This window comes from Eurypyga helias, unplaced genomic scaffold, assembly GCF_000690775.1.
Source record: "Eurypyga helias isolate BGI_N326 unplaced genomic scaffold, ASM69077v1 scaffold9045, whole genome shotgun sequence".
NCBI lineage: Eukaryota > Metazoa > Chordata > Aves > Eurypygiformes > Eurypygidae > Eurypyga > Eurypyga helias.
Window position 1 is genome coordinate 80,307 of NW_010253341.1, and position 20,775 is coordinate 101,081.

Here is a 20,775-nt window from a genome sequence, read left to right on the forward strand (position 1 = left end):
TGTGCCCCCCCCAACCTCTTGTGCACCCCTAGCCTACCCCTGATGGGATGGTCGAGGAGCAGAAAAAACCTTGACTCTGTGTAAGCACTGCTCAGGATTAGCTAAAATATCCCTGTATTATCAACACTGTTTCCAGCATGAATCCAAAACACAGCCCCTTACCAGCAACTGTGAAGAAATTTAACTAAAGCCAGCACAATGGGATAAACAGTTACTGAGTATGATGGGTCTCAAATGTGACCAGAAGGGAGGACACAGGATGGTTTCTCTTGGAGAGCAGCATATGAGCAATAGCCGCTGATGAGCAGTTGTTTTCCATAACAAGCTGATGACATGGCCTGGCAGACTGAACTGCTTAGTGGTGTTCTCCAAGGGCAACAAACTCTTTGTTAGATAAAACAGATTTTTTCTGAAGATTCAGCACAGAAAATTCAACACTCCAGACACTGATGGGGTTTGGGTGCATCTCTCACAGATGCTCTTTCAAAATGCCCATCTGGAATTTAGGTTGTTTCCTACCCAAAGAATCAAAAATTATGCTGAGGTCTTGTCAAGCGTGAGACAGCATAAATGCCAACGTGGATCTGCATACGAGGATTTATTGAAGAATCATGACATGACGGCTTTTACCCTACTTTTTCTTTCTCGTACTCCCTCCATACCCCCCTACCTGCCAGCATTTCATTCCCTAGGTCTACCCTTCCCTGCAGGGAGGTCTCTGCTTACCAGGTAAGGGTGGGCAGGAAGTCATGTTGGTACCTGCTGCTGTCTCAGGTGCCACTAGCCAAGGTCCCTGCGCATCCCCTGGCATTGATGTCCATGGCTTCCTCATCCTCAGGATCTTACTCCATTTTCCAGACCTTTCTCCAGGCCAGGACCTTCACCATCTTCTTTCCGAGACCAATTCTTCCTTTCAGGAACGCATCTCTTGGCACCAGATCTTTCTGGAAACCAAGCTTCCAGTTCCTTCAGTCTAATAGTGCATGTGTGTAAGAACAGTAGATGATCAGCCTCTTAACTAGTGGGTCAGTCTCCTCTCTCTTTATTAATTGGGGGATTTGGATTACATCACTTTTTTTTAGTCAGTGTTATCAAAATTTCCAAGCAGCCCATACCGGTTGTAGCTAGCAAGTAGCAGGATCTTTTCTGAGAGTTCAGGAGTTCAATTTTGGACATATGCCCGTGCACATACACGGAGTTATCTGCTGCCTCTTTGTGTCCAAAATGTCAGCTATTTTTTGCCTCTGACAGCTCCTAAATCTGAATATGTGCATTGCCCCAGCTCTTTGCTAGTGAGATCCAGCTACATGCCAGTGCCTTCTGACACACCAGTCTCCTTTTTTTCTCCCCTCTCCCCCTTACCCAAATCATGCCTTCAGTGACTTCCCATCAACATCTCCTGTTCTGCTGGAAATCATCTTGCTAAAACTAAGGTGGCTAGACTTTTGTTACAGTCGATACCATTGGACAGGCCAGACAGCCGTAGCTACCAAGCCTGTTGCTTCGCCTACAGGTTTCCTTAGCTCTAATAGTGGTAGCACAATTATGGTCAATATTTTAATTAAGGCTTTTGTACAACAAACGTGTAGTCATGTTGGTGCAAGTCACATGTGTAGTCATGTTGGTGCAAACCACAAGTGTCGATGAGAAAAGCTGTGGCTTGAGTTGCCTTGATTCTTCTTACTTGAATCCAGGGTGAATTCAAGTAATGCAAATACTTTCTAACCACACAAAGTCTACGAGCGATACATTGAATTATTCCTGTTGATAGACAAAATCTTAGAATGCAGATTTTTGTTATTTTTGGTTGAATCATTTAAATATTTATAAATAAAGATTCAGCTTAATGTCTATATTTTTTCACTCCCCAAATTGACCCCCAGGCAGGTAATAATCTTTATGCATTGCTAAGCTGCAGAAACTTCTATAGAATCATGTGACAAAAGGTTTTCTTATTCATTTAAACACCAGTTAATACCACGTGGAAGTACACTTGTACGGGTGGTTTAGGCCAGCAGTATTATGTATTGAATTCTCTCAGGTTATAGCAGTGAAGACTGAGATTGTCTTTTTGAGCAGATGACAGTAATAAATGAAATTGGGTTTCTGCCCAACTTACATGATTTCACAAAAATCAGTAACTTTTTCTGGAAAAAAAAAAAGAAATTTGAAGAAACTTACACTTGCATTGAAACATTTAATTTGAAAGTTTTTCCACATTCACCATTTCATATTTTTTCTTCTTCAAAATACCGTGGAAAAGAAACTGAAACACTTTGTTGTAAAATGTGATTGCAAAATTTTGTAAAGAAGCAACACAAAATAAATAAAAAGTAAAAATAACTTCCTTGAAAACTGATCACACCAACTGGTATAACAGCCCAGTTACTTACCATGGTGCCCTGAATCATCTCTAGTCTGAGCAAATCCTGCTGTCACTTACCCCTGTAGCTTCTGATGAAGTCTTCCTCAGCTCTGTGTGACCCAGGGAATAATTGCCTTTGGAGGAGAAGCCTACGCGTGACCATATCATGACCACGCGTTAGATCTTAAGTGGAGACACACGTAGTTATATCCTGTTGCTCAACCTCCCAGCTCCTTCACTAGCTACTGTGAAATGGGCAAAAGCGAGAGGGAGAGGAATCGTGGCCATGGCACGATTCGAGGCCCATCGCTACAGGTGGTGCCGGTCTGTGCTCACAAAGACTAGGAACATCGCCAAGAGGTTGCACTGATGAGGGAGTGGTTTTGCTACAGGAGGAAAGAGTCAAAAACCTCAGTAAGTTGGAAATAGTAGAAATCCAGAGAGCAACTGACTATTTACATATCGGGTGTGTTTTTCTTAAAAAAAAAAGGACCTTTAAGAGTTCTAATTGATTGTCCTAATGTTCTGGCACATAACAGCCTCTCATTTCAAGCCCATTGATGGCAGAGGTCTATAGGCAACAGGCAGTGTTAAAAATCCATTACAGAGCAGAGAGGATATTAAACCCCTTTGCTGAAGGCAGACTGTTCTTCTGTTCTGTAACTCTTTCAAAGGACAGAGCCCTGCTCTTAATTTCGCAGCGCAGTTTTTGTTCAGATATTGTTCTTCTATTTTCCAGCTCATCTCTAAGGGTACAAGGCCCTTGAAAGAGCAAGATTTCAGCACATACAAGTGGCCCTACAAAATTCAGCTGCTTTTTCAAAGCATCTCAAAACACAACATAAAAAGGCTGTAACTGGATGGCTTTTTATTTCAACACGTGCAAGAACACAGGTACAAATAACCTGAGCCTGCCGAATAGGTATTGAGGTGTCAGTTTGTTTAAAGCAAAGAGCATTAGATACGATATATTGTGTTTGTTTTTTAGAGGACTGGGACTTTTGATAAGAGTTATCTGTTAGTTTATTTATCATGGCATTCCAGCATCTTAATTAACATTTAGATGATCAAAAACCTGAGATATGGTATTTTAAGAAGTACGGAGGTGGATATTTCCTTTCAGGGACAGACATTTATAGCAAAGCTGATGAATATGTGAAAAGTGCATTGCAAAAAAAAAAAAACTCCTGCGGCCAAATTTTTCAGCACAGGGCGGTGAGTTTCATCCTCGTCTGATCACCAGACATCAAGAATGAGAATCCCTTTTGCACCAAAAGACAGGAAAGGCCTATTTGCATTTTAAGTAAGTCTCATTGTTCCTGAACCACAGAATAAAAGGTCTGGCAGCAGTGAAAGTTCTTTGTCAAGGAGTTAAAGAGTTGATTCACAAGGGGAATAAAAGCATTTCCTCTTGCTGATATGTATGATTTAAAACCATGAAGTTAAGAAAGGACTTTATTTTTGCAGGGATATTTTTCTTCTCTGTAACAGCCTTTAAGAAAAACCTGCATATTACTGCCTCAGTTTTTTCTCAGCATGTCGTTTCTAAAGAAAACTATGTCACTAGGAAGTCAGTTCTAATTTTATGCACTGTTTTGTAGCCTGCCTACATACAAGGTAACTTTTCTTGCTGTTTAAACAGTGGATATTGTTATGGAGAAATCGGGTGTGGTAGGCACTCAAAAAGACCCACACCTCTCAGTGATGTAAAATCTAAAATTTATTATTTTGGCAGAACAGGTACCATGGTTGGATATCAACTCCTATTCTACAGAACATAAATATACAAGTCCCAGCTTCTCCCCATGCCCCATTTTGTTTAGACTGACACAAGGACTCAGGGGAATGCTACACTCTGACCAGACAAGTTGTCAGGTCCAGACCAGTTTGGTTCCAAATGGAGGGGTTATTACTCTAGCGCCCACATGTTGTTGGATCCCTGTACAATGTACCCCCATTCCCCAGAGCTACTAACTTAAGCGACCCACAACTCTGCACATTTTGAACCAGCAGATTTAACTATTAAAAAAAAAAAAACCCAAACCAAAACAAAACACCAAAAAAAAACCCCTCAAGAAAAGCCTTTTGCTAAAGAGTAAAACCTTTAAAGTCAATCCCATGCTGCCATTACTCATGAAAATTTGCCTAAATAAGATTTTTGTTGAGCTTCCTCTGTGTATTTTGAACATTTTCACCCTATACATCTGTTATTCATGCATAAAGTACCTTTGCCACAGCATGCAAATGAATGTAGACCATCTAGTCAGATCAAAAGAGAAGGGTATCCATAAAGTGCAGTTTCATCTCCTTAAAGAAGGAAAACTGATCCTTTTGAATCATCAAAAAGAAAATGCCAAGAGCTGCCGTAATACATTTATCTGTGGGTCAGTTAGGAACAGTATACAGCAGACCACCAAATTTCAATGTCCTCTTATTATTCTTTTGAACAGTCCATTCAGTCCTGAGTTTATCAGTGGAAAGTGCAACGGGAGGATTGCTCACATTACTGGTAATTTTACGTGAGGTGAATGTTTGTGTATCGGTCAATGCACGGGACAACTGTGTGTCCATCAATTTGAATTGTCAGTGAGGCATCAGACAGCAGTGACTTCCAGCCGTCGGCCACGTAGGGTGGCTGCGGAAATATGGGTTCAGGCTCTGATCTATAGGTCACCTGATGAGCAGCTGAGGATCTGCACCTCTGTCCTCTCCACAATATCGGCCGGGGCAGGTGACAGGGTCCCAGCATCGGTTAAGAAAAAGAAGCAGGAGGGTGCCAGGTATTAGGGCAGAGGAACGGGGCAATTCCCAAGGTGGCAGAAGGAACCCGAAGGCCAAGGAAGGGCAGGCAAAGGGATGCCCAGCTCATCCTTACAAACCTAATGGTTTGGGGGAGTTAGGCTCAAGATTTTTAACTTTTAAGCTGTGGGTGTCCTGTGTCGAAAATACCATTCTCTGATCTACCCAGAGCGGTCGACTGAGGCAGAGCAAGGGTAAGAGGAGGGCGAGTGCTGCTTGGCCAGCAGCAACCAGCTGCAGGGGCAGGAAGTAGCCATAATATGATTTTTAAGAATAGTCTCCCTTTCAGCATCAGAGCTTTTACGCAAAAACGATTAATGAAAAATGAAGAAGGGGGTGGGAGAGGAGGTTGTGCAAAGTCTTAGAGATGACTGCCGGGGCACCAGTGCCTTTTTCAGGAACTTTTTTCTCTCCTTCTAAGGTGACATCGGTGACATCCTAAACCCTTCACTGCTACAGTACTGCCCCAGCTTGCTTAACATTCTCCATTTCCCATAAATTCTGGCACAGCAACAGCTTTCCAGTGACAATTGCAAATGCGCTTGGGGAGATGGGGGCAAGGCACTCATTATTTTTATCAACCTCCCACAGCAGAATTTGAAGTTCTATGGAAAATATGTAATTTTAAATGTATTTATTTATGAAAGCTTTAAATCAAAACAATTTCTGACTGGTGTGTTCCTCTCAGCTGGAACAATAAAAAATAGTGGTTGGGTCATAGCTGGATTAGCTGGAAGTGACAGTCTCTCTGTGTCTCTTTCCATTTTTATTTTTCTTTTTTATAGACTTGAATCTTTTTATTTCTTTTTTTTTTCCCCCCACTTTAGCATAAGTGCCTAATATAGTTATCTTTATACAGTCAGCGTAACGTCATGTTGTTACCATCATTTGCAGTTTTCTTTCAAATTTTTTCAGGCTGTAGGGCTTGTTCTCCCTCTCCAGCTGTTAATCTTATGTTGAGTCTGGAAACAACAAGCAAAAAGCCAGCAGCACTGTGGCCATAGCTTTGCTGTCCAAGGGGGTGATAAAGGTTCCCTTTGCTGTGTGTGACAAACATAATTCTCATTTGCATTCTTTAGGATAAATGTCACTTTCCTGAAATGCAGAGTAGGTACTAAATTACTTTTATAGTAGAGACAGACTTGGAACCAAATTCTGCCCTGTTTTCTCTGTCTCTCTCTGCCTCCAAATCTGTCCATTCACCTATTTTGAGGTGTTCCATTTCCATTTAGGCTTCCTCAAAAAAAGGTTTAGATTTACAAAAGTGATGTACTGTGTCGTTTTGGTAGTGTTTATGGTCAGATTATCAGCACAGTTCAAGATTCAATTTTCAATGGCTGTTCTGGAAAACCAAGCCACTGGTTTAGATATTCAAATGAGAGCTGACCCAGTCATAGAGTATTTCTAGCAAGGTGTTATTGAACATGACCTGTTTCTCAAAACAATGCATCCTTCCAGTGCTGGGTGTCTGGATGCATTAGCTGGTATCTGAAGAAAATGACTGTGGCAGAACCTCATTGTAAGTTTATTTAAGAGCTACTTGGGTATCCTGACATGAAATTTTCTCATTTGCTTCCAGGGAAACACTGTTTCTTTTGTTAGTTTTGACTTTTTTATTTGCAAAAGGAATACCAGCCTTTACAGACTGTGACGTCATTAATAGATGCATTAATACATAGAATACAGAGTACATATGTGCAAAAGTATGTGTGAGTGGATTTTCCCTATATGAATTTCATTACTACATTGACAGCTGTGTTTATGGGTGCTACAAGTCAGCTAAACATGTCCAGTACTTTCCATCCTAAACCCTCAGTTTAGCAGCTTTCAATTTTTACAACTTAAATGCCAGCATCTGGACAAAATAGTGTCATATTCGTGACACCTCTGACAGTTTTACCTACTAGTCCCTCACCTCAAATGGGACCTTGGCATCCAGGTTTTTCCAAATGTGCTTATACTGCAAGGAATAAAGAGACAAAGACAGTGAGCCCATAGGAAAGCCTCTGAGGCTATTAATCACCATGTATTTGGAATTAGTCTAATACAATACTCGAGATGATGCTTAAGGACACACACCAACCAATGAAAGTAAAAACTAAGTATTGAATAGAGTTGCTCATTCATTGAACACTGTCCACCCCCTTCAGTGAATGAAGTAGTGTGCCTTGAATAAAAATAGTGACAACCACATCCCTAGATTGCAATCACAAAATGACTGAGCGGGATCTTTAGTCTGGCATACTCAGCATTTAACAATGTGATTAAGTAAGCGTAGTAAGGTCTTGGGAGAAGAGAGTGGGAGGGATGATTACTTTTTGAAGGTAATAACAGAGTCCATCAAAGCTGTTAGTATTCTCCCTCTTTGAACAAAAAACAGAGAAAAAAGTAGTTAGGGTACTCCAAGTTTAACTTAATTGCTAAGCCTTTAGTTCCTCCATTTCTGATCCACCATAAATTGAAATTATTCCAGGTGAGCTAAGACATTTCAGTGAATACTTTATAGCTTCCAGCTGTACTTTAAGGTTGGTATAGGGGAATATCTACAAATGGGAATAAATGGTAGGCTGCAATCAGGCTGTCAGCTATTTAGGAGAGCAGGAAGCAAACACGAGAGTGACAGTCAGGCTTGCAGGTCATCAGAGTATGTTCATCAGAATTCCCTGAGGAGAGCATTTTAGTATCCCAGACTTCACTACTTCTGCAGGAACGTTGCCCCTTCCAGCCGCTGCTTTGGCCATCCCAAATGTGAACTCTCTCCTTACTCTTCCCCTTCCCCGTGCTCCAATCTACAGGAAGATTGAGCCAGTGGGAATAAACACACCACAGAGAGGCTTTCAACTGCAAACGAGCCCTGATACCCGATGGCAGATAAGTGAAATGATACAAATTCCCCTCAAATAGTCTGCCCCATTGTGGTGGTGGTGTTATTACTATTATCATCATCATCATTTTTTACTTTTAGTCATTAATACCAAATATTTTCTATTATTTAATGTATGTTCAGGCCAAGTTCCTAGCTTTCTCATGCTTTCTGGGGTGAATTTATTGGCAAATAATGTTTCAACACATTTCAACAACTAATGTTTCTATATCTTGTGCCACTACTTCAGGCATAAAAAAAACCCGTCTCTAATACTGGCTGTAGGACTCTCACCATAATCACTCAGCTTTACATAACTTGTTTGCAAGATCCATATTCTGCCCACTTTTTCCCCATTTCAAAATACCAGAATACCTTCCAAAACCAGCCTTATTCAGGTAACTGTAAGGTCAACAAGCTTACTCACATGGGAGGCAAAAAACTGATGCAACGGGTCAAATTCTGTTCTTATTTACACCTATACCAAATTGGAATCTGTTCTTCTCCATGTTACAAAAATGTTCTTCACCAAAAGGGTTGTCAAGCATTGGAGCAGGGAGCATTCCCTAAGTGGTGGAGTCACCAACCCTGGAGGTATTTAAGAGACAGGTTGATGTAGTGCTTAAGGACATGGTTTAGGGTGGACTTGGCAGTGCTGGGTTGATGGGTGGACTCGATGATCTTAAATGTCTTTTTCCAACCAAAACAATTCTATGATTCTATGTGAGCTGTGGCTGTGCCTCAGTTCTGAATTTCAGGAACTTTTGGTTCAGGCATGTTGCAAATACGTAGTTGTCTAACCAGTGGTATACAGTTTTGAAATAGTTTAGCCATGATTCTTTGAGGAGAGTTGGTTTAGTGTGAGGGACATCAGAAGCCGAAGAAGAAAGAATTATCCTGGGTCAAAAAGAAAATGTACAAACACCATTGTCAGAGCTCAAGATATGGTAGTTGTGTGAATACAGGATAAATGCTGCTTCTTTAAGCCCTTTAATTATTTCTCCCAGTGGGAGACAGGGAGACACATGAAAATCATTTCCAAGCTACCTAGTCCCACAGTAAACTAAGTAGTTAGAAATGACAGTGAATTAAAGATTGAAGCTTTTGGTAGTTATAGGAAAGTTCATTTTTATTTACAAAGATTTCTTGCAGACTTAAGTGTGTGACTGAAATACCTTTCTGCTCTTGACAGACACTACTTACCTACATACCAGTAACAAATGGTATTCAGCAATAGAAATATGATGTTGTCCTTTTCTAATTAATGTTTTACTCATTTTCACATGATTACAAAATTCCTGATCTGAAAAAGCTGAGGTTTGATTTTTGAAAGTAGCACAGATACTTTGCATTCATTTTGCACGTCATTTAGATGTGCACCTCTATTGAAAAATGTGTATCTTCTGTGATCACGTGGTTATAACATGAAAGGACCAATATCGACCTCGTAATGTTAACACTACAACGGCTGGAGGAATATAACACAGCCAGCAGACTATGAGACTGATTTTTTCAGCTGAATTGCAGGAGTAACTTGGTAGAGCAGGTTAAGAGTTATGCCGGTACAGACCCGTGTCATTTTCCTTTTTTTCATTCCACCTTATAAATACAATAAAAAAATGTGGAGGTAATCCTGCTTCCTCACTGTGTCCACGGTTGACCATCAGGAAGGGTTGATTCAGTGTTTCATCAGCAGCACATAAAAACACAAAGCCACAGAATCCAATATTAGTTTGAGTATGCATTATTGAAAAGACACTGTAATTGAAAAAATCCTCACAGCACAGTAATCCAAGTGCAGGCAAGCAGAAAAAATAAAAAATAAATAAAATAAAAAAAAAAACCCCACCAGAGATGTGTTCTTCTAGTAAATCCTGTGTTTACTAGGAAAAAAGATCCCAGGAATGAGGCTAGGGATCTGTGCATCCCCCAGCAGTGAGGTACCCTGCATTGGCTGAGGTTAGAGGGGCCGGGCAGGAAACAAGTGGGGATCAGGTGCTGATCCCACTCCATGGGAGTGCATGGGGTGACCTCACACTCAACCCCACTCACTCCCCACCTCTCCAGCAATCCCAGTAGGAAGATGGGAAGGATGTCAGTTCTCTGTCTTAAAAGAAGGACACAAGTGAAACGTCTGAGCCTGGGTCACTACAACTGCCCCCAGCTCCTCCAGCCTGCCCCTGTCTGGCTTGAAAGGGGACAATTCATGGACCTATTCTCCTGAAAGCAGTCCTGTCAAGACTCGGGTTTTGCCACCAACTTGATGAGCCCTTCCCTTCACTGCTTCTTTCAGATGCAGCATTTCACTGAATGAAGTCAGCAGTGTGTACGTGGCGTCGACTACTCACATAACCAAAAGCTACATGAGTACTTTCAGATGCAGCATCCTTCTGACTAATATTCCTGTCATGTCTGACTAATGAGGGCCAGTTAAAATGTCAGGAGTTTTTTGGGGTTTCTTTACTACCTTGTTTCTTACTCACTCTCACAGTAGATGATAATGAACTGACAGGTTTACTCATTCCATTTATACAGTCCTGTGGGGATAAAAGGATTGCTGCAGCTTAACTGCTTCTGCGTAGTTTAGGAAGTCTTACGGGTGTATGAATAAGAGTGATTGTTCCTGCCTGGAAGCAAACAGACTTGGCCCTGTCATTTAAGAGTAGATCCACATTGAAGATAATGCAGAACTACTGTTGGCCAAGTGGGAGAAATCTGCTTCTGTAACACAACATTTCCCCTGGAGCTCCTGCCCTACGTGTGGCACTGAACTTTTCCAATGCCAGTGAAGGAGAGCAAGGTCATACCTATGGCATCCTCACTGCCCTGGTCAGGGATATGCAAGGAGCCCTTCCTGCACCCCCTGAGCATTGGCCCAGGGAGGTGAGAGAAGCAGTCCTGGGCGCATGGGTGGGCAATGGTGAGGGAGCTAGCTTAGTCCTTTCACACACCTATGGAGCTACCTGTCACCCAAAAAATCTGGGACAGCACTAATGCCCTGGATCCCCAGGGCAGCTCCAGAGCCTGGGTGCTCCTTCAGTATATCTCCCAACAATACGCAGTTCTCATGTCAAGCCCTTTCAAAATAGCAAAGCAATTTTGCTTGGTGTTCACAAGGCAGAGACATCGCTGATAAGACTATGATACAAATCAAATTTATATATGTAAAGGCAGCAATAGCATAGGAAGGAGTCTGGGGGAGAAATACCTAAAGTGGAGAGGCTGTAAAGAAAATACACGTAAAAATGCATATATTAAAAAAAAAAAAAAGCAGGCAAGGCAAAGAATGCTGTCGATATTTTGTGCAACTGACCTCCCCATCAGTTCTTTCAGGTCATTCGTTAAATGCATGGAAACTATTGATTTTGTCTAATTAAATCATTTCTGTTCATTTCACAGGGACAAACGCTAAGCATGGACTGCGCTGTAAGGCCTGTAAGATGAGCATCCACCACAAGTGTGCAGACAGTATTGGACAGCAGCGTTGCATGGGCAAGCTGGTAAGTGAGCAGCTCAGGGGAACAAGTGCAGCGGGAGGCACCAGCTTGTGCTGGAGCCACTTGCTTGGTGAGCCTGACCCCCTGACTGGCATTGAGCTGGTGCGTTTGCAGAACTGACACCAGGCCACTTTACTGAGGTGGGAAAAACAAAACCAGGTGGTGCCCTATTACCAATTTGGGTAATAGCTACTACTTGGAAACCGGAACAAAAATGAAATATGAATCTGGTCTGATTTGTGGATGTGAAAATACTTACATAATCCAAATTTAGCTAAATATCAGAATTCATTCCCTTGATTTAAACTGTGCTTGCTGTAGTGCACATCTCTCAAGGAATGCTATAAATTAGTCAAAATATATCAGTGGAGTTTAACAAATAAAAAATCCTTCAAATTATGTTTTATTGTTTTTTCCACTGTTAAGGTTTGATGACAAACAAATGTTCATCTTAAAAAAGAAAACTAAAACATATTTCACAGGGAGATACTACAGACTTTGAAGAAAGCTCTTAGCAGGGAAGTCTGGGAGGAGACATGCCCCTGTACAGACAGAGAACCTTAGTGCCTGGCTCACCTTCTGAGCAGCAAATTCTCGTTATTGGCAAAGGCAGGATACTGTGTTTGAGATGTTTCTAGCCCAGCGTGATGACTTCTGTGGGAATATGGGAGGGTTTTGTAACTTCTAGAAATAGAAGTTCAAAAAATGACCGTTTAGAGTATGAACGCTGAATGCATATATTCATATTTCAGATGTTCTCACATTTGTTGCAATCTGAAGGCACCTGAGACAAATATGAGCTAAAACCAATGAGCTTTACTGTGTTAAATGGTGAAAAAAAATCAAGCATTGACTTCAAAAGGTCTAGAAAGCCCACTTCCCCAGAAAGGTCTTTTCTCTCCAAGAGTATTCAGTGAATGTTATTGTTTATACACAATGCGTTTAAACCATAATCGTAGCCCTAGTGTGAGGCATTCTGGTGTAGGAAGTTGGTCTGTGAAGGGCTGAATGACCTTATTGCAAACCTTAGACAAGCCAAATATTAAATCACGTGAATTGTTTCACCCATTTCTTGATTCTAGCCTCAGCTCTTGTGGTTACTAGTTTACAAAAGCAGAAAAGTAGAGGCCAAATTTAAAGCAGGAAGTCATCCAGCAAAGTCATAGGAGTTTTATGAGCTCATATTGTGTCTGGATATAGTTTGTTTTGGGGGGCAAACTGAGGCTGGGGAATCCTGAATTTATTCCTCTAAGAAATAAAATTTATCAATCCCCTCATTCCTTCTCAGTCCATGATGCAGCTCGTTAGCAATAGAACTAGTTGTCTATGATTTTTTGAGGTATACTAAACATAGAATAAAGAAAATATACTCATCCCCATGAGGCTTTTCCACTTCCCACTGTGACAGAAATTTCTCACAGCCTGCAAAGACTAGAAATCTGAGAGACCATTTGTGAATGTCTAATACTTTGAAGGACATTTATAAAGACTTAGATGTTAGCACCTTCATTTTGGGTACTCACTCATGCAGTGATGACTTGGGGAATTTTTTGAATTTACAAAGAGCGGAAGCTGCAATCAGTCAGCAGCAAACCTTAGAAAAAAATCTATGTAAAGGGTCTAAATTCCTTTGGTTTCACAGTATGCGGGGACATGAGGATTGGGAGTTAGGGTGGGTAAGAACAGTCACATGTTTAACAAATGTAAAACACTGCAAATTCACATTAGATAAGAAGAAAAGAAACTTCCCAGAACCTCTAATGATTCAGCATTTCTGCTGCAATTAATTTGTGCTGCTTTTGTGTAAGACAAAAAACAAAAGGCGGGCTGAAAATTAGTCCCTCCTTCCACATAAATATGAGAAATTGCTTTTTCCAGGAGAAGAATCAATTAAAACCTTGTTCTATAAACCCCACAGTGACTGAACCACAAGGGACAAAGTCCCAGCATCGCCATACCATTACACCACTAGCTGAAGAGCTGAGGTTGTTTCTACTACATCAGTCATGGCAGCAACACACTTCATTTGTTTTTGCTTTCTCTCCCTCCAGCCAAAGGGATTTCGACGGTATTACAGCTCACCACTACTCATTCATGAACAGTTTGGCTGCATCAAAGAAGTGATGCCTATTGGTAGGTTTTGATTGCTTTTCCATTCAGTCTCCCCTTGGCAGTGCTCTGCAACAGCAGCGGCAGACTTCCAGCCATGGTATTTACCCTCATCAGCCTTCCAGCTCCTTTCGGTGACTGGATGTCCTTCTGCCACCTCAGGAAAGGACCACTTCAAAGATACCAAGCTGGAAGAGGAGAGGGTGTGTTTATTGTGCGTTTCACTCAAAACCCTGTACATACAACCTCTTAGTAATCACCCTGTTTATAATAATAACTACCTGAGCTCAAGGTAGGAACTTGAAAGGGAGGAAACACTGCAATACTGAGGTGAAGGTCTCAGCTGGGAAGAACCAGATAAAAGATAGAGGGATCAAAACTGTGGGAAGCATTCAAATCACTGATCCAGCTTTTGAAGGACTTTTCTAGATTCCTGTCCTTTTTCACCCACACTTCTGACTTTCCTCTTATTTTTCCTGATTGACCATGTCTACACATTGTCCAAGAATTTAAAAGACCAGATTTTTCTCCCCGTAATACCAAATTCTTGAAAGCAAATGTTTTGAAATGGAGTAGTTGAGTTGAATCTGGAAAATATTTCTCCCCACCAGTACTCTACTAGGCAAACCTGACAGTACAAAAAAATGAAAGCCAAAACTTGGCAATCAGTTTAAAATTATTTGTCTGAGGACATTTACTTCATTGGGTTTGGCAGTTGGGAAAAAAAAAAGTGAATTACATGGTTTTCAGCTAAGTTTCTCTATCTAAAAAACATCCATCATTTTTGTAAGTAATAGAAACATTTTGAACAAACAATGGCTAAAAAAATCAGGTGTGCATTGCTCTCATCAAAAATTCAAAATCCAATATATTTTCTCAGTACTTTGGCCAAAATTTCCCTCCTTCTACACAGTGCTACAAACACTGCATTCTACCTGTCTACTGCTTTGTACTGCAAGGGAGGCTGAGGTCTAATAATGCAGTATGTAGAAGAGGATTTGAACTGGATTTGCTCATGCCAATGGAAGACATCCACTTTTCTTCTATGGGAGATGACTTTGGGGCCAACTATGAGGGAGAGTGGGAGTGAGAATTGAATGGACATACATCAATGGAAGTGGTGGGCATTCTGGCTACCCCTAGACTGAGCTGAGCAACCTGAAGCACATTTCCAACAGCAGGTACCTACTCACACCTGCCTCCAGACCCCATATGGCCCCACAGTGGGGATGTCAGTACCTTTCAAGGAAGATCCAGGCCACCCTGTTTTTCCAAATTAGCCAAGTAGTGACACTGTGAAGTTAGATGGATAAAGGTGATGGTCCATCCATACTACAAGGATAGTCAGGCATGCTGCGGGTTTTTTCCCTCCAAGCATTTATTGTTGAGAGCAATCCAAGAGGTCAGTGGTAGGAACATGGTGGCAGCAAACATGGGTTAAAACCTCCTGGCACTTTGTCTTCCTTCCCTAATGTAGACAGGATCAGTGGAGCATTAGAGGAGGAGGATGGCAGGTGAAGGGAGACAAGGCAATAATGGGGACCTGAAAAGCCTGTACGAGGGGAGGATGATCTTTATGGGAGGAGAGAGGCAGCAGAAAATCACTAACAAAAGCCAATTTAAGTTCATTAAACACTTTTTATCAGGATAGTCTCTCAACTTGGGTTTCTAAGCATATACCCCAACATGTTGGTAGAGACAGGTGTTTCTCCAAGTGGAGCAGGAACATGACCAGAAGGTTCATTCAAGGGTTTGATGCCTGTTTTGCTCTTTTTGTTGCAGCCTGTGGAAACAAGGTTGACCCTGTGTATGAAACCCTCCGCTTTGGGACTTCCTTAGCTCAGAAAACAAAAAAGGGCAGTTCTGGAAGTGGGTCTGACTCTCCCAACAGAAACTCTGTAAGTATCCCACATCTTTCTTCCATTTTCTTTGTGAGGAGAAACAGATATTGATTCACAGAAGTTCATATCAGCATTCCCAAAACTTGTATTTCAAACTGTAAAAGAAAAAATAATCTTCCACTCAGTTTCCAAAATGAGATCAGGAAACAAATTTTTTTTGCAAACTTGGGTTTTAAGTATCTTTTAGATGGCTCTTGAGAAGAAGAGAAAAATATAAATTAAATTAATTATTTTGTTTTATTCAATTGTAAAATGAAATTATATTCTTTTGATTTTGCATATCTGTGTGAAAATGGAACAGAGATATTTAACTGTCATGCTGGATTAGACACATCCTGCCTGTTGGTGGTTGTGGTCACTTGCCCTTCATAGGCATGATAGCATTGGATTGGAGTCCTCAGAGCCTAGACTGGAAGGTACCAGCCCCACAGTACAAGCCCAGCCAAAATTAAGCCACTGCTACTGCAACAATGTGATGGACTGGCATCTCCAGCCCTGCCCAGTGTAGGCTCAGGAGGGGGCCATAACAGATTTGGGCTCCTCTCTCCAAAACCCAAATACCAGCAGGTGAGCTCTGCTGCTTCTATCCAGACAGGAAGATTTTCACCTTCGTGTTTAATCTTCTCATTTACTCTCCTGTTATGAAAGTCACTTTCTTCAGGACCATGGCAGAAGAGCTTGAGAAGGACAAGGGAAACGATAGTTCCCTTAGCTCTGCCTTTGCTAAATCCATACCTAGTTCAACAACAACACTTACCAATTTCCTCTTTACAGAAATGGTTATTTCAACAGTATTGGGACCCATGAGATCAAGGGCTCATTCATGGTGTTGAAAGAATGTTTTATAACCCCTCACCTCTCATAAACAGGCACTTAAGCCTTGCTTGGGGCTCTCTTTTTTTCCCTGAGAGATCCTCCACACTTGACCGCCTGGAAAAATAACCCACCACCAAAACCAACCAACCAACCAACCAAAAATCCACAAAAAAACACATCACATCTGAATATGCTGGAAGCTAAAGCCGATTACCATGTCAAAAGATCAGACCCACATTATCTGAAAATCTGTCCTGCACTCACCTGAGGACACAAATCACCAGACACAGAGACATGATGAGACTTGGTCTCCAGGCCTCAAAGCAAATACTTCCGTGTTTAATTTAAAGTTGTGCTAAAATCTGTTTATGTTTGGTACATTTCTCTAGCACTTAGATGTATGCTCACTCACATGGCTGAACTGTAACCTCAGGGGGTATAGGTGGCTTCTAACCAGACATCCATTTGTGCCAGATGGGTAAAGACAGACAAATCTAAACAAGAACTCTTCAAGGCAGTTATTAAAGGACATGTCCTCTATCCACCCTTGGTTTTGCCTTAAAAGGAATTTGGTAATTTCCGTTCTTTTTTTAAAACCCAAAGTAACTCTACCACCTGTCGCATAGTGATTGCAGTTCTTTCTTGCAATTATTTAATTTACTTTGAAACAGAAGTTCTACAAATGTAATTATTGCTTTCTAAATCAATAAAGCATTATGTTGAATTATGAATGGCAACTCAAGCGTGGGAATCACAAGTACTGTGTCAGCTTGCCCTCGGGAGCTGATCATAACTAGGTGGGGTGTGGGTGTAGAATGAGGAACGCAAGTTCATTATGGGAATTTCTCCAGGGTATTGAGGCTGAGAGAGAATATAACACCTGTCAGCATACAGAAAACAGAAAGATTAGAGAACTGAATAAACAGACATGTGAAACCGTAATTTCTGCCAGTGCAAGCCTGTGGATTGAGACAAGGATAAAAAACAGGGGCAGACACAATCCTGACCCAAATGATAGGCCCATGGAGTTTTGCAGCTGGGACGTGTCATCCAGGAGCAGACACCAACCAGTGACCAGAGCAAGGACACAGAGCCCTTAGAGCACAGGTAAAAATGCACCAGAGCTTGTGAGCTAGCAGCACATGTGCAGTTAATAATGCACAGGGACTCAGACCTTTGCCCAGTGGTCCTTGCTTCTGGGCTGCTCTGTTCCTCTCAGAGCAGAAGCAGCAATGCAGCTGTGAGGCTTACAGCAGCACTGGGACTTTGCAGCTGGGCTGTGCCCCAGCCTTGGGAGCTGGAGCGTGCTTCAAGGTTCTGGAACATCACCATACCAGGGACACCAGGCACATGGTGACACCTGGGGTCCTACTTCACCTCCCAGGTGGTACAAGGGAGCTGGGGCGTGCTTCAAGGTTCTGGAACATACCAGGGACACCAGGCACATGGTGACACCTGGGGTCCTACTTCACCTCCCAGGTGGTACAAAAGGGCTTGCTCTGAGTTAGAGCAGCATAGCTGCTCCTGTTGCAGATAGCTGACAGCAAAGGCAACTAGCCTAAAAGCCATGTCCTGCCTCTACAGCCATGAAGCTTCCAGGACTGCAGTTCACGTCTGTGCAGATTAGAGATAACCATCTTGCTCTGAACTAGCCAAGGTATTTTTAACATGACTGAGCAGTGTGGATGCACCCACTGTGATTTTTCAGCCTAGATTCTGCATTTCCCATAAAAGAAAGTGGCCATATGCTCCAGATTTACTACCTACTGCTTCCTTCAAAAATGTGCTTCTGCAACCCACATTTATGCAGAAAGTCACTTGAGGTGATGTAAATGTGATTCCACTTCTTGTTATTTTTTGCAGATCAGCTCCTCTCAAAAGTAGATTTGTACCTCTATCATTTGTATTAGACCATTTGTCATAAGGCTCTTGACTGACAAATCATTAAAAGTAACTGAGGATAGTTCAGGAGGTTTTTGATGAGGTATATACTGAAGTCACTGCACATCCCATATGCAGTAGTACCAAACAAAACATGAAGCTAATCAACAATTACTAAGCTAGTCTATGAAGGTTGCGGAGCATGCCATAGCAATGAGATGAAAAATAGCTGGGACTTATTTCAACAAAGACAGTTTTTCCCTTCTTCATCCAGCAACTAGAAATCCCTGGATATGCTTTATACCTTGTTAGCACTGTATTGCAGTGCCTTCTCATCCAGGGAAGATGCAAGACAAACGTGACCTGCTGCAAAAGGTTGAGTCTAAAAACAAGGCATAACAGAGCAGTAAAGCAGAAGGCTCTTAAAATAGGAAGGCAAACAAGATAACCACACAATGCGTATGATATAAATCTACTTTTAACCTCTTTGTTCATTAGTATCCTTGGATGGAGAAGTAGCTAGGAAAGTACTAGATAGGGGACATAAAATAGTCAAAGTACTTTCTAAAAAAAGCTTTGTTGTCAACACTAGTAAAAAGGGGGGAAAAAAAAATCTATAAAGCAATTCAAATTTTGTGCTCCCTGAACAAAAGCAGTGAATGTTCCTCATTTGTCTTTTCTTCCTGTAATTCAGGCAAAGGTCTGCAAAACAATGGACAGAACTATGTGTACAGTATAATTTTAGAGTGTCATGGAAAAATGAAGTTAAATCCTTCCATGTGTCTTTAAATCCTCTTAATGGTAAATAAATAAATCTTAGGAGCATCTAAAGATTTACAGTTTTTCAGATTAGAGAGAGCACCTGACTAAAGTTCAATATTTGGGGTTTTTGTGGTTATCAAAGATGTTTTACCCAAAAGAAGTTACATGTAGGGAGTTCAGAAGCTGAAGTTCTGTAAGGTCAGATTCAGACAGAGTTGTTTAGAGCAACTCCTGATTCCTGTTGGGCTATACATGGAGAAGCTGACTACCCAGCCAAGGAATCTGGTGCCTTATGCAGAGTACACTTCAGAGGTTTGAGATTATGTCATCCCATGTTTTTTTACACCCTGGGACAATGGTTCCCTATTCATGATCAACATTAATATGATACAAATAAGAAATCATAGTAATTCTTACAACAACATTTGCGTTTCATTTTCCCCTAACCATACCAGCCAGATGACTGTTTAGAAAGACAGTGATGGCAGGTATTTAAAGACTGACTTCATTAACTCTACCACACTCCAGCTCCTTCTTTCACAGTATGTTAACAGAATTAAAATCACCCTTGCATTACAGTTATTTTACTGAATAATGTATTCATGGTTAATAAACCTATAGTCAATAGTTTCAATTATGTCCAGTCTCCTTGGTAGACAGCTATATAGTATACCTGCAGTATCTGCAAATTCCCCCAGGCCCCTTCTGTTTTGTACGGAGAACCACAATGTTTGACATAATCCATCATTCCTTAACTTTCACTTCATTTTATACTGCAGAAATCTTTTGTACTCCAGACTGGAAACTTAGTCTGGAATCTTCCTGGGCTTTCCCTGCTCCCTGTGAAGGAGGTATTTGTTGTACACTACCGGATACAGTGTTTTCTGCAACCCCATTAGGCTGACCTGCTCTGCTGTGATTGCAACCAAGCACTACATTCCCCAAAGACTCTTGTGTGGTCTCATTTCACCTCATTGCTCACTTTTTCTGGCTTATTCCATCTCACCTGCTCTTTCTGTCCCTGCAGACAGCTGACCTGGCAGAAGTTCCTGAGGAAGGTGATAGCTCTGCAGGAACCCTCGACATGCTGCCAGGCCAGGGTAGCATCGTCAGAGGTATAGGCCTCTGTACAACCTATTCCAGATGGGAGTCTTATGGCATGTCAATGGTTTAGCAACATGCTGGTTTTCAAAGCGGGAGCTGTTTGCTAAAGGGGCATGTAGTTGGTGCAAGACTTTGGAGAATGCTTTTGGCCATTCAGATGAAATCCAAGCCACCAATTTTCTCAATTTGTTGTCTCTAGACCTGACATCGTACAAGTTTCAGGTCCATTCCTTATCCCTTATGCTTCATGAGCATGACTGTAGACTAATCACTTATGCTTCAGTTCAACATGGCCTAAGTGGAACAAAAACAGTACTTCCTTTTTCTTCCGTGTGTTTATCTTGTCTACATGTCTCTATATTCCATAATGTCTTTGGTACAGGAAATGAATCATATCATATCCATATGTCTGTAAAATATCCAACACAATGGTTACTGATTATAATTGCAGCTTCTCAGTACAATTATAGTATGTGCCCAGTAATATTAATAGCCCAATTCTATTGTCTGCTTCACAGTAAAAGAGTAATGTTTTTACAGCATTGGTATGATGGGGTTTCAAGGCCACCGTACCAATAGAGAGTTTAGTAACGAAAGCTCAGCCACTGAGAGATGGTGTTTGTGACCCTGTTTTGAATTCAGTCACGGTGAGGGAAGCAATAGAATCATAGAATCACT

At 41.4% G+C, this 20,775-nt stretch overlaps 1 protein-coding gene across 1 annotated transcript in view; it reads left to right on the plus strand.

Moving 5' to 3' along the window:
* STAC (SH3 and cysteine rich domain) overlaps nt 1-20,108 on the plus strand; it is a gene marked incomplete at its 3' end in the record, with an annotated part of 53,198 nt that extends 33,090 nt beyond the window's left edge. Inside the window, exons 3-6 of the mRNA XM_010152629.1 lie at nt 11,427-11,527; nt 13,576-13,657; nt 15,416-15,531; nt 20,021-20,108. Of these exons, the coding sequence (XP_010150931.1) occupies nt 11,427-11,527; nt 13,576-13,657; nt 15,416-15,531; nt 20,021-20,108 (387 nt within the window). The remainder of the gene's footprint in view (nt 1-11,426; nt 11,528-13,575; nt 13,658-15,415; nt 15,532-20,020) is intronic.
* Between the last annotated feature and the right edge of the window lie 667 nt (nt 20,109-20,775).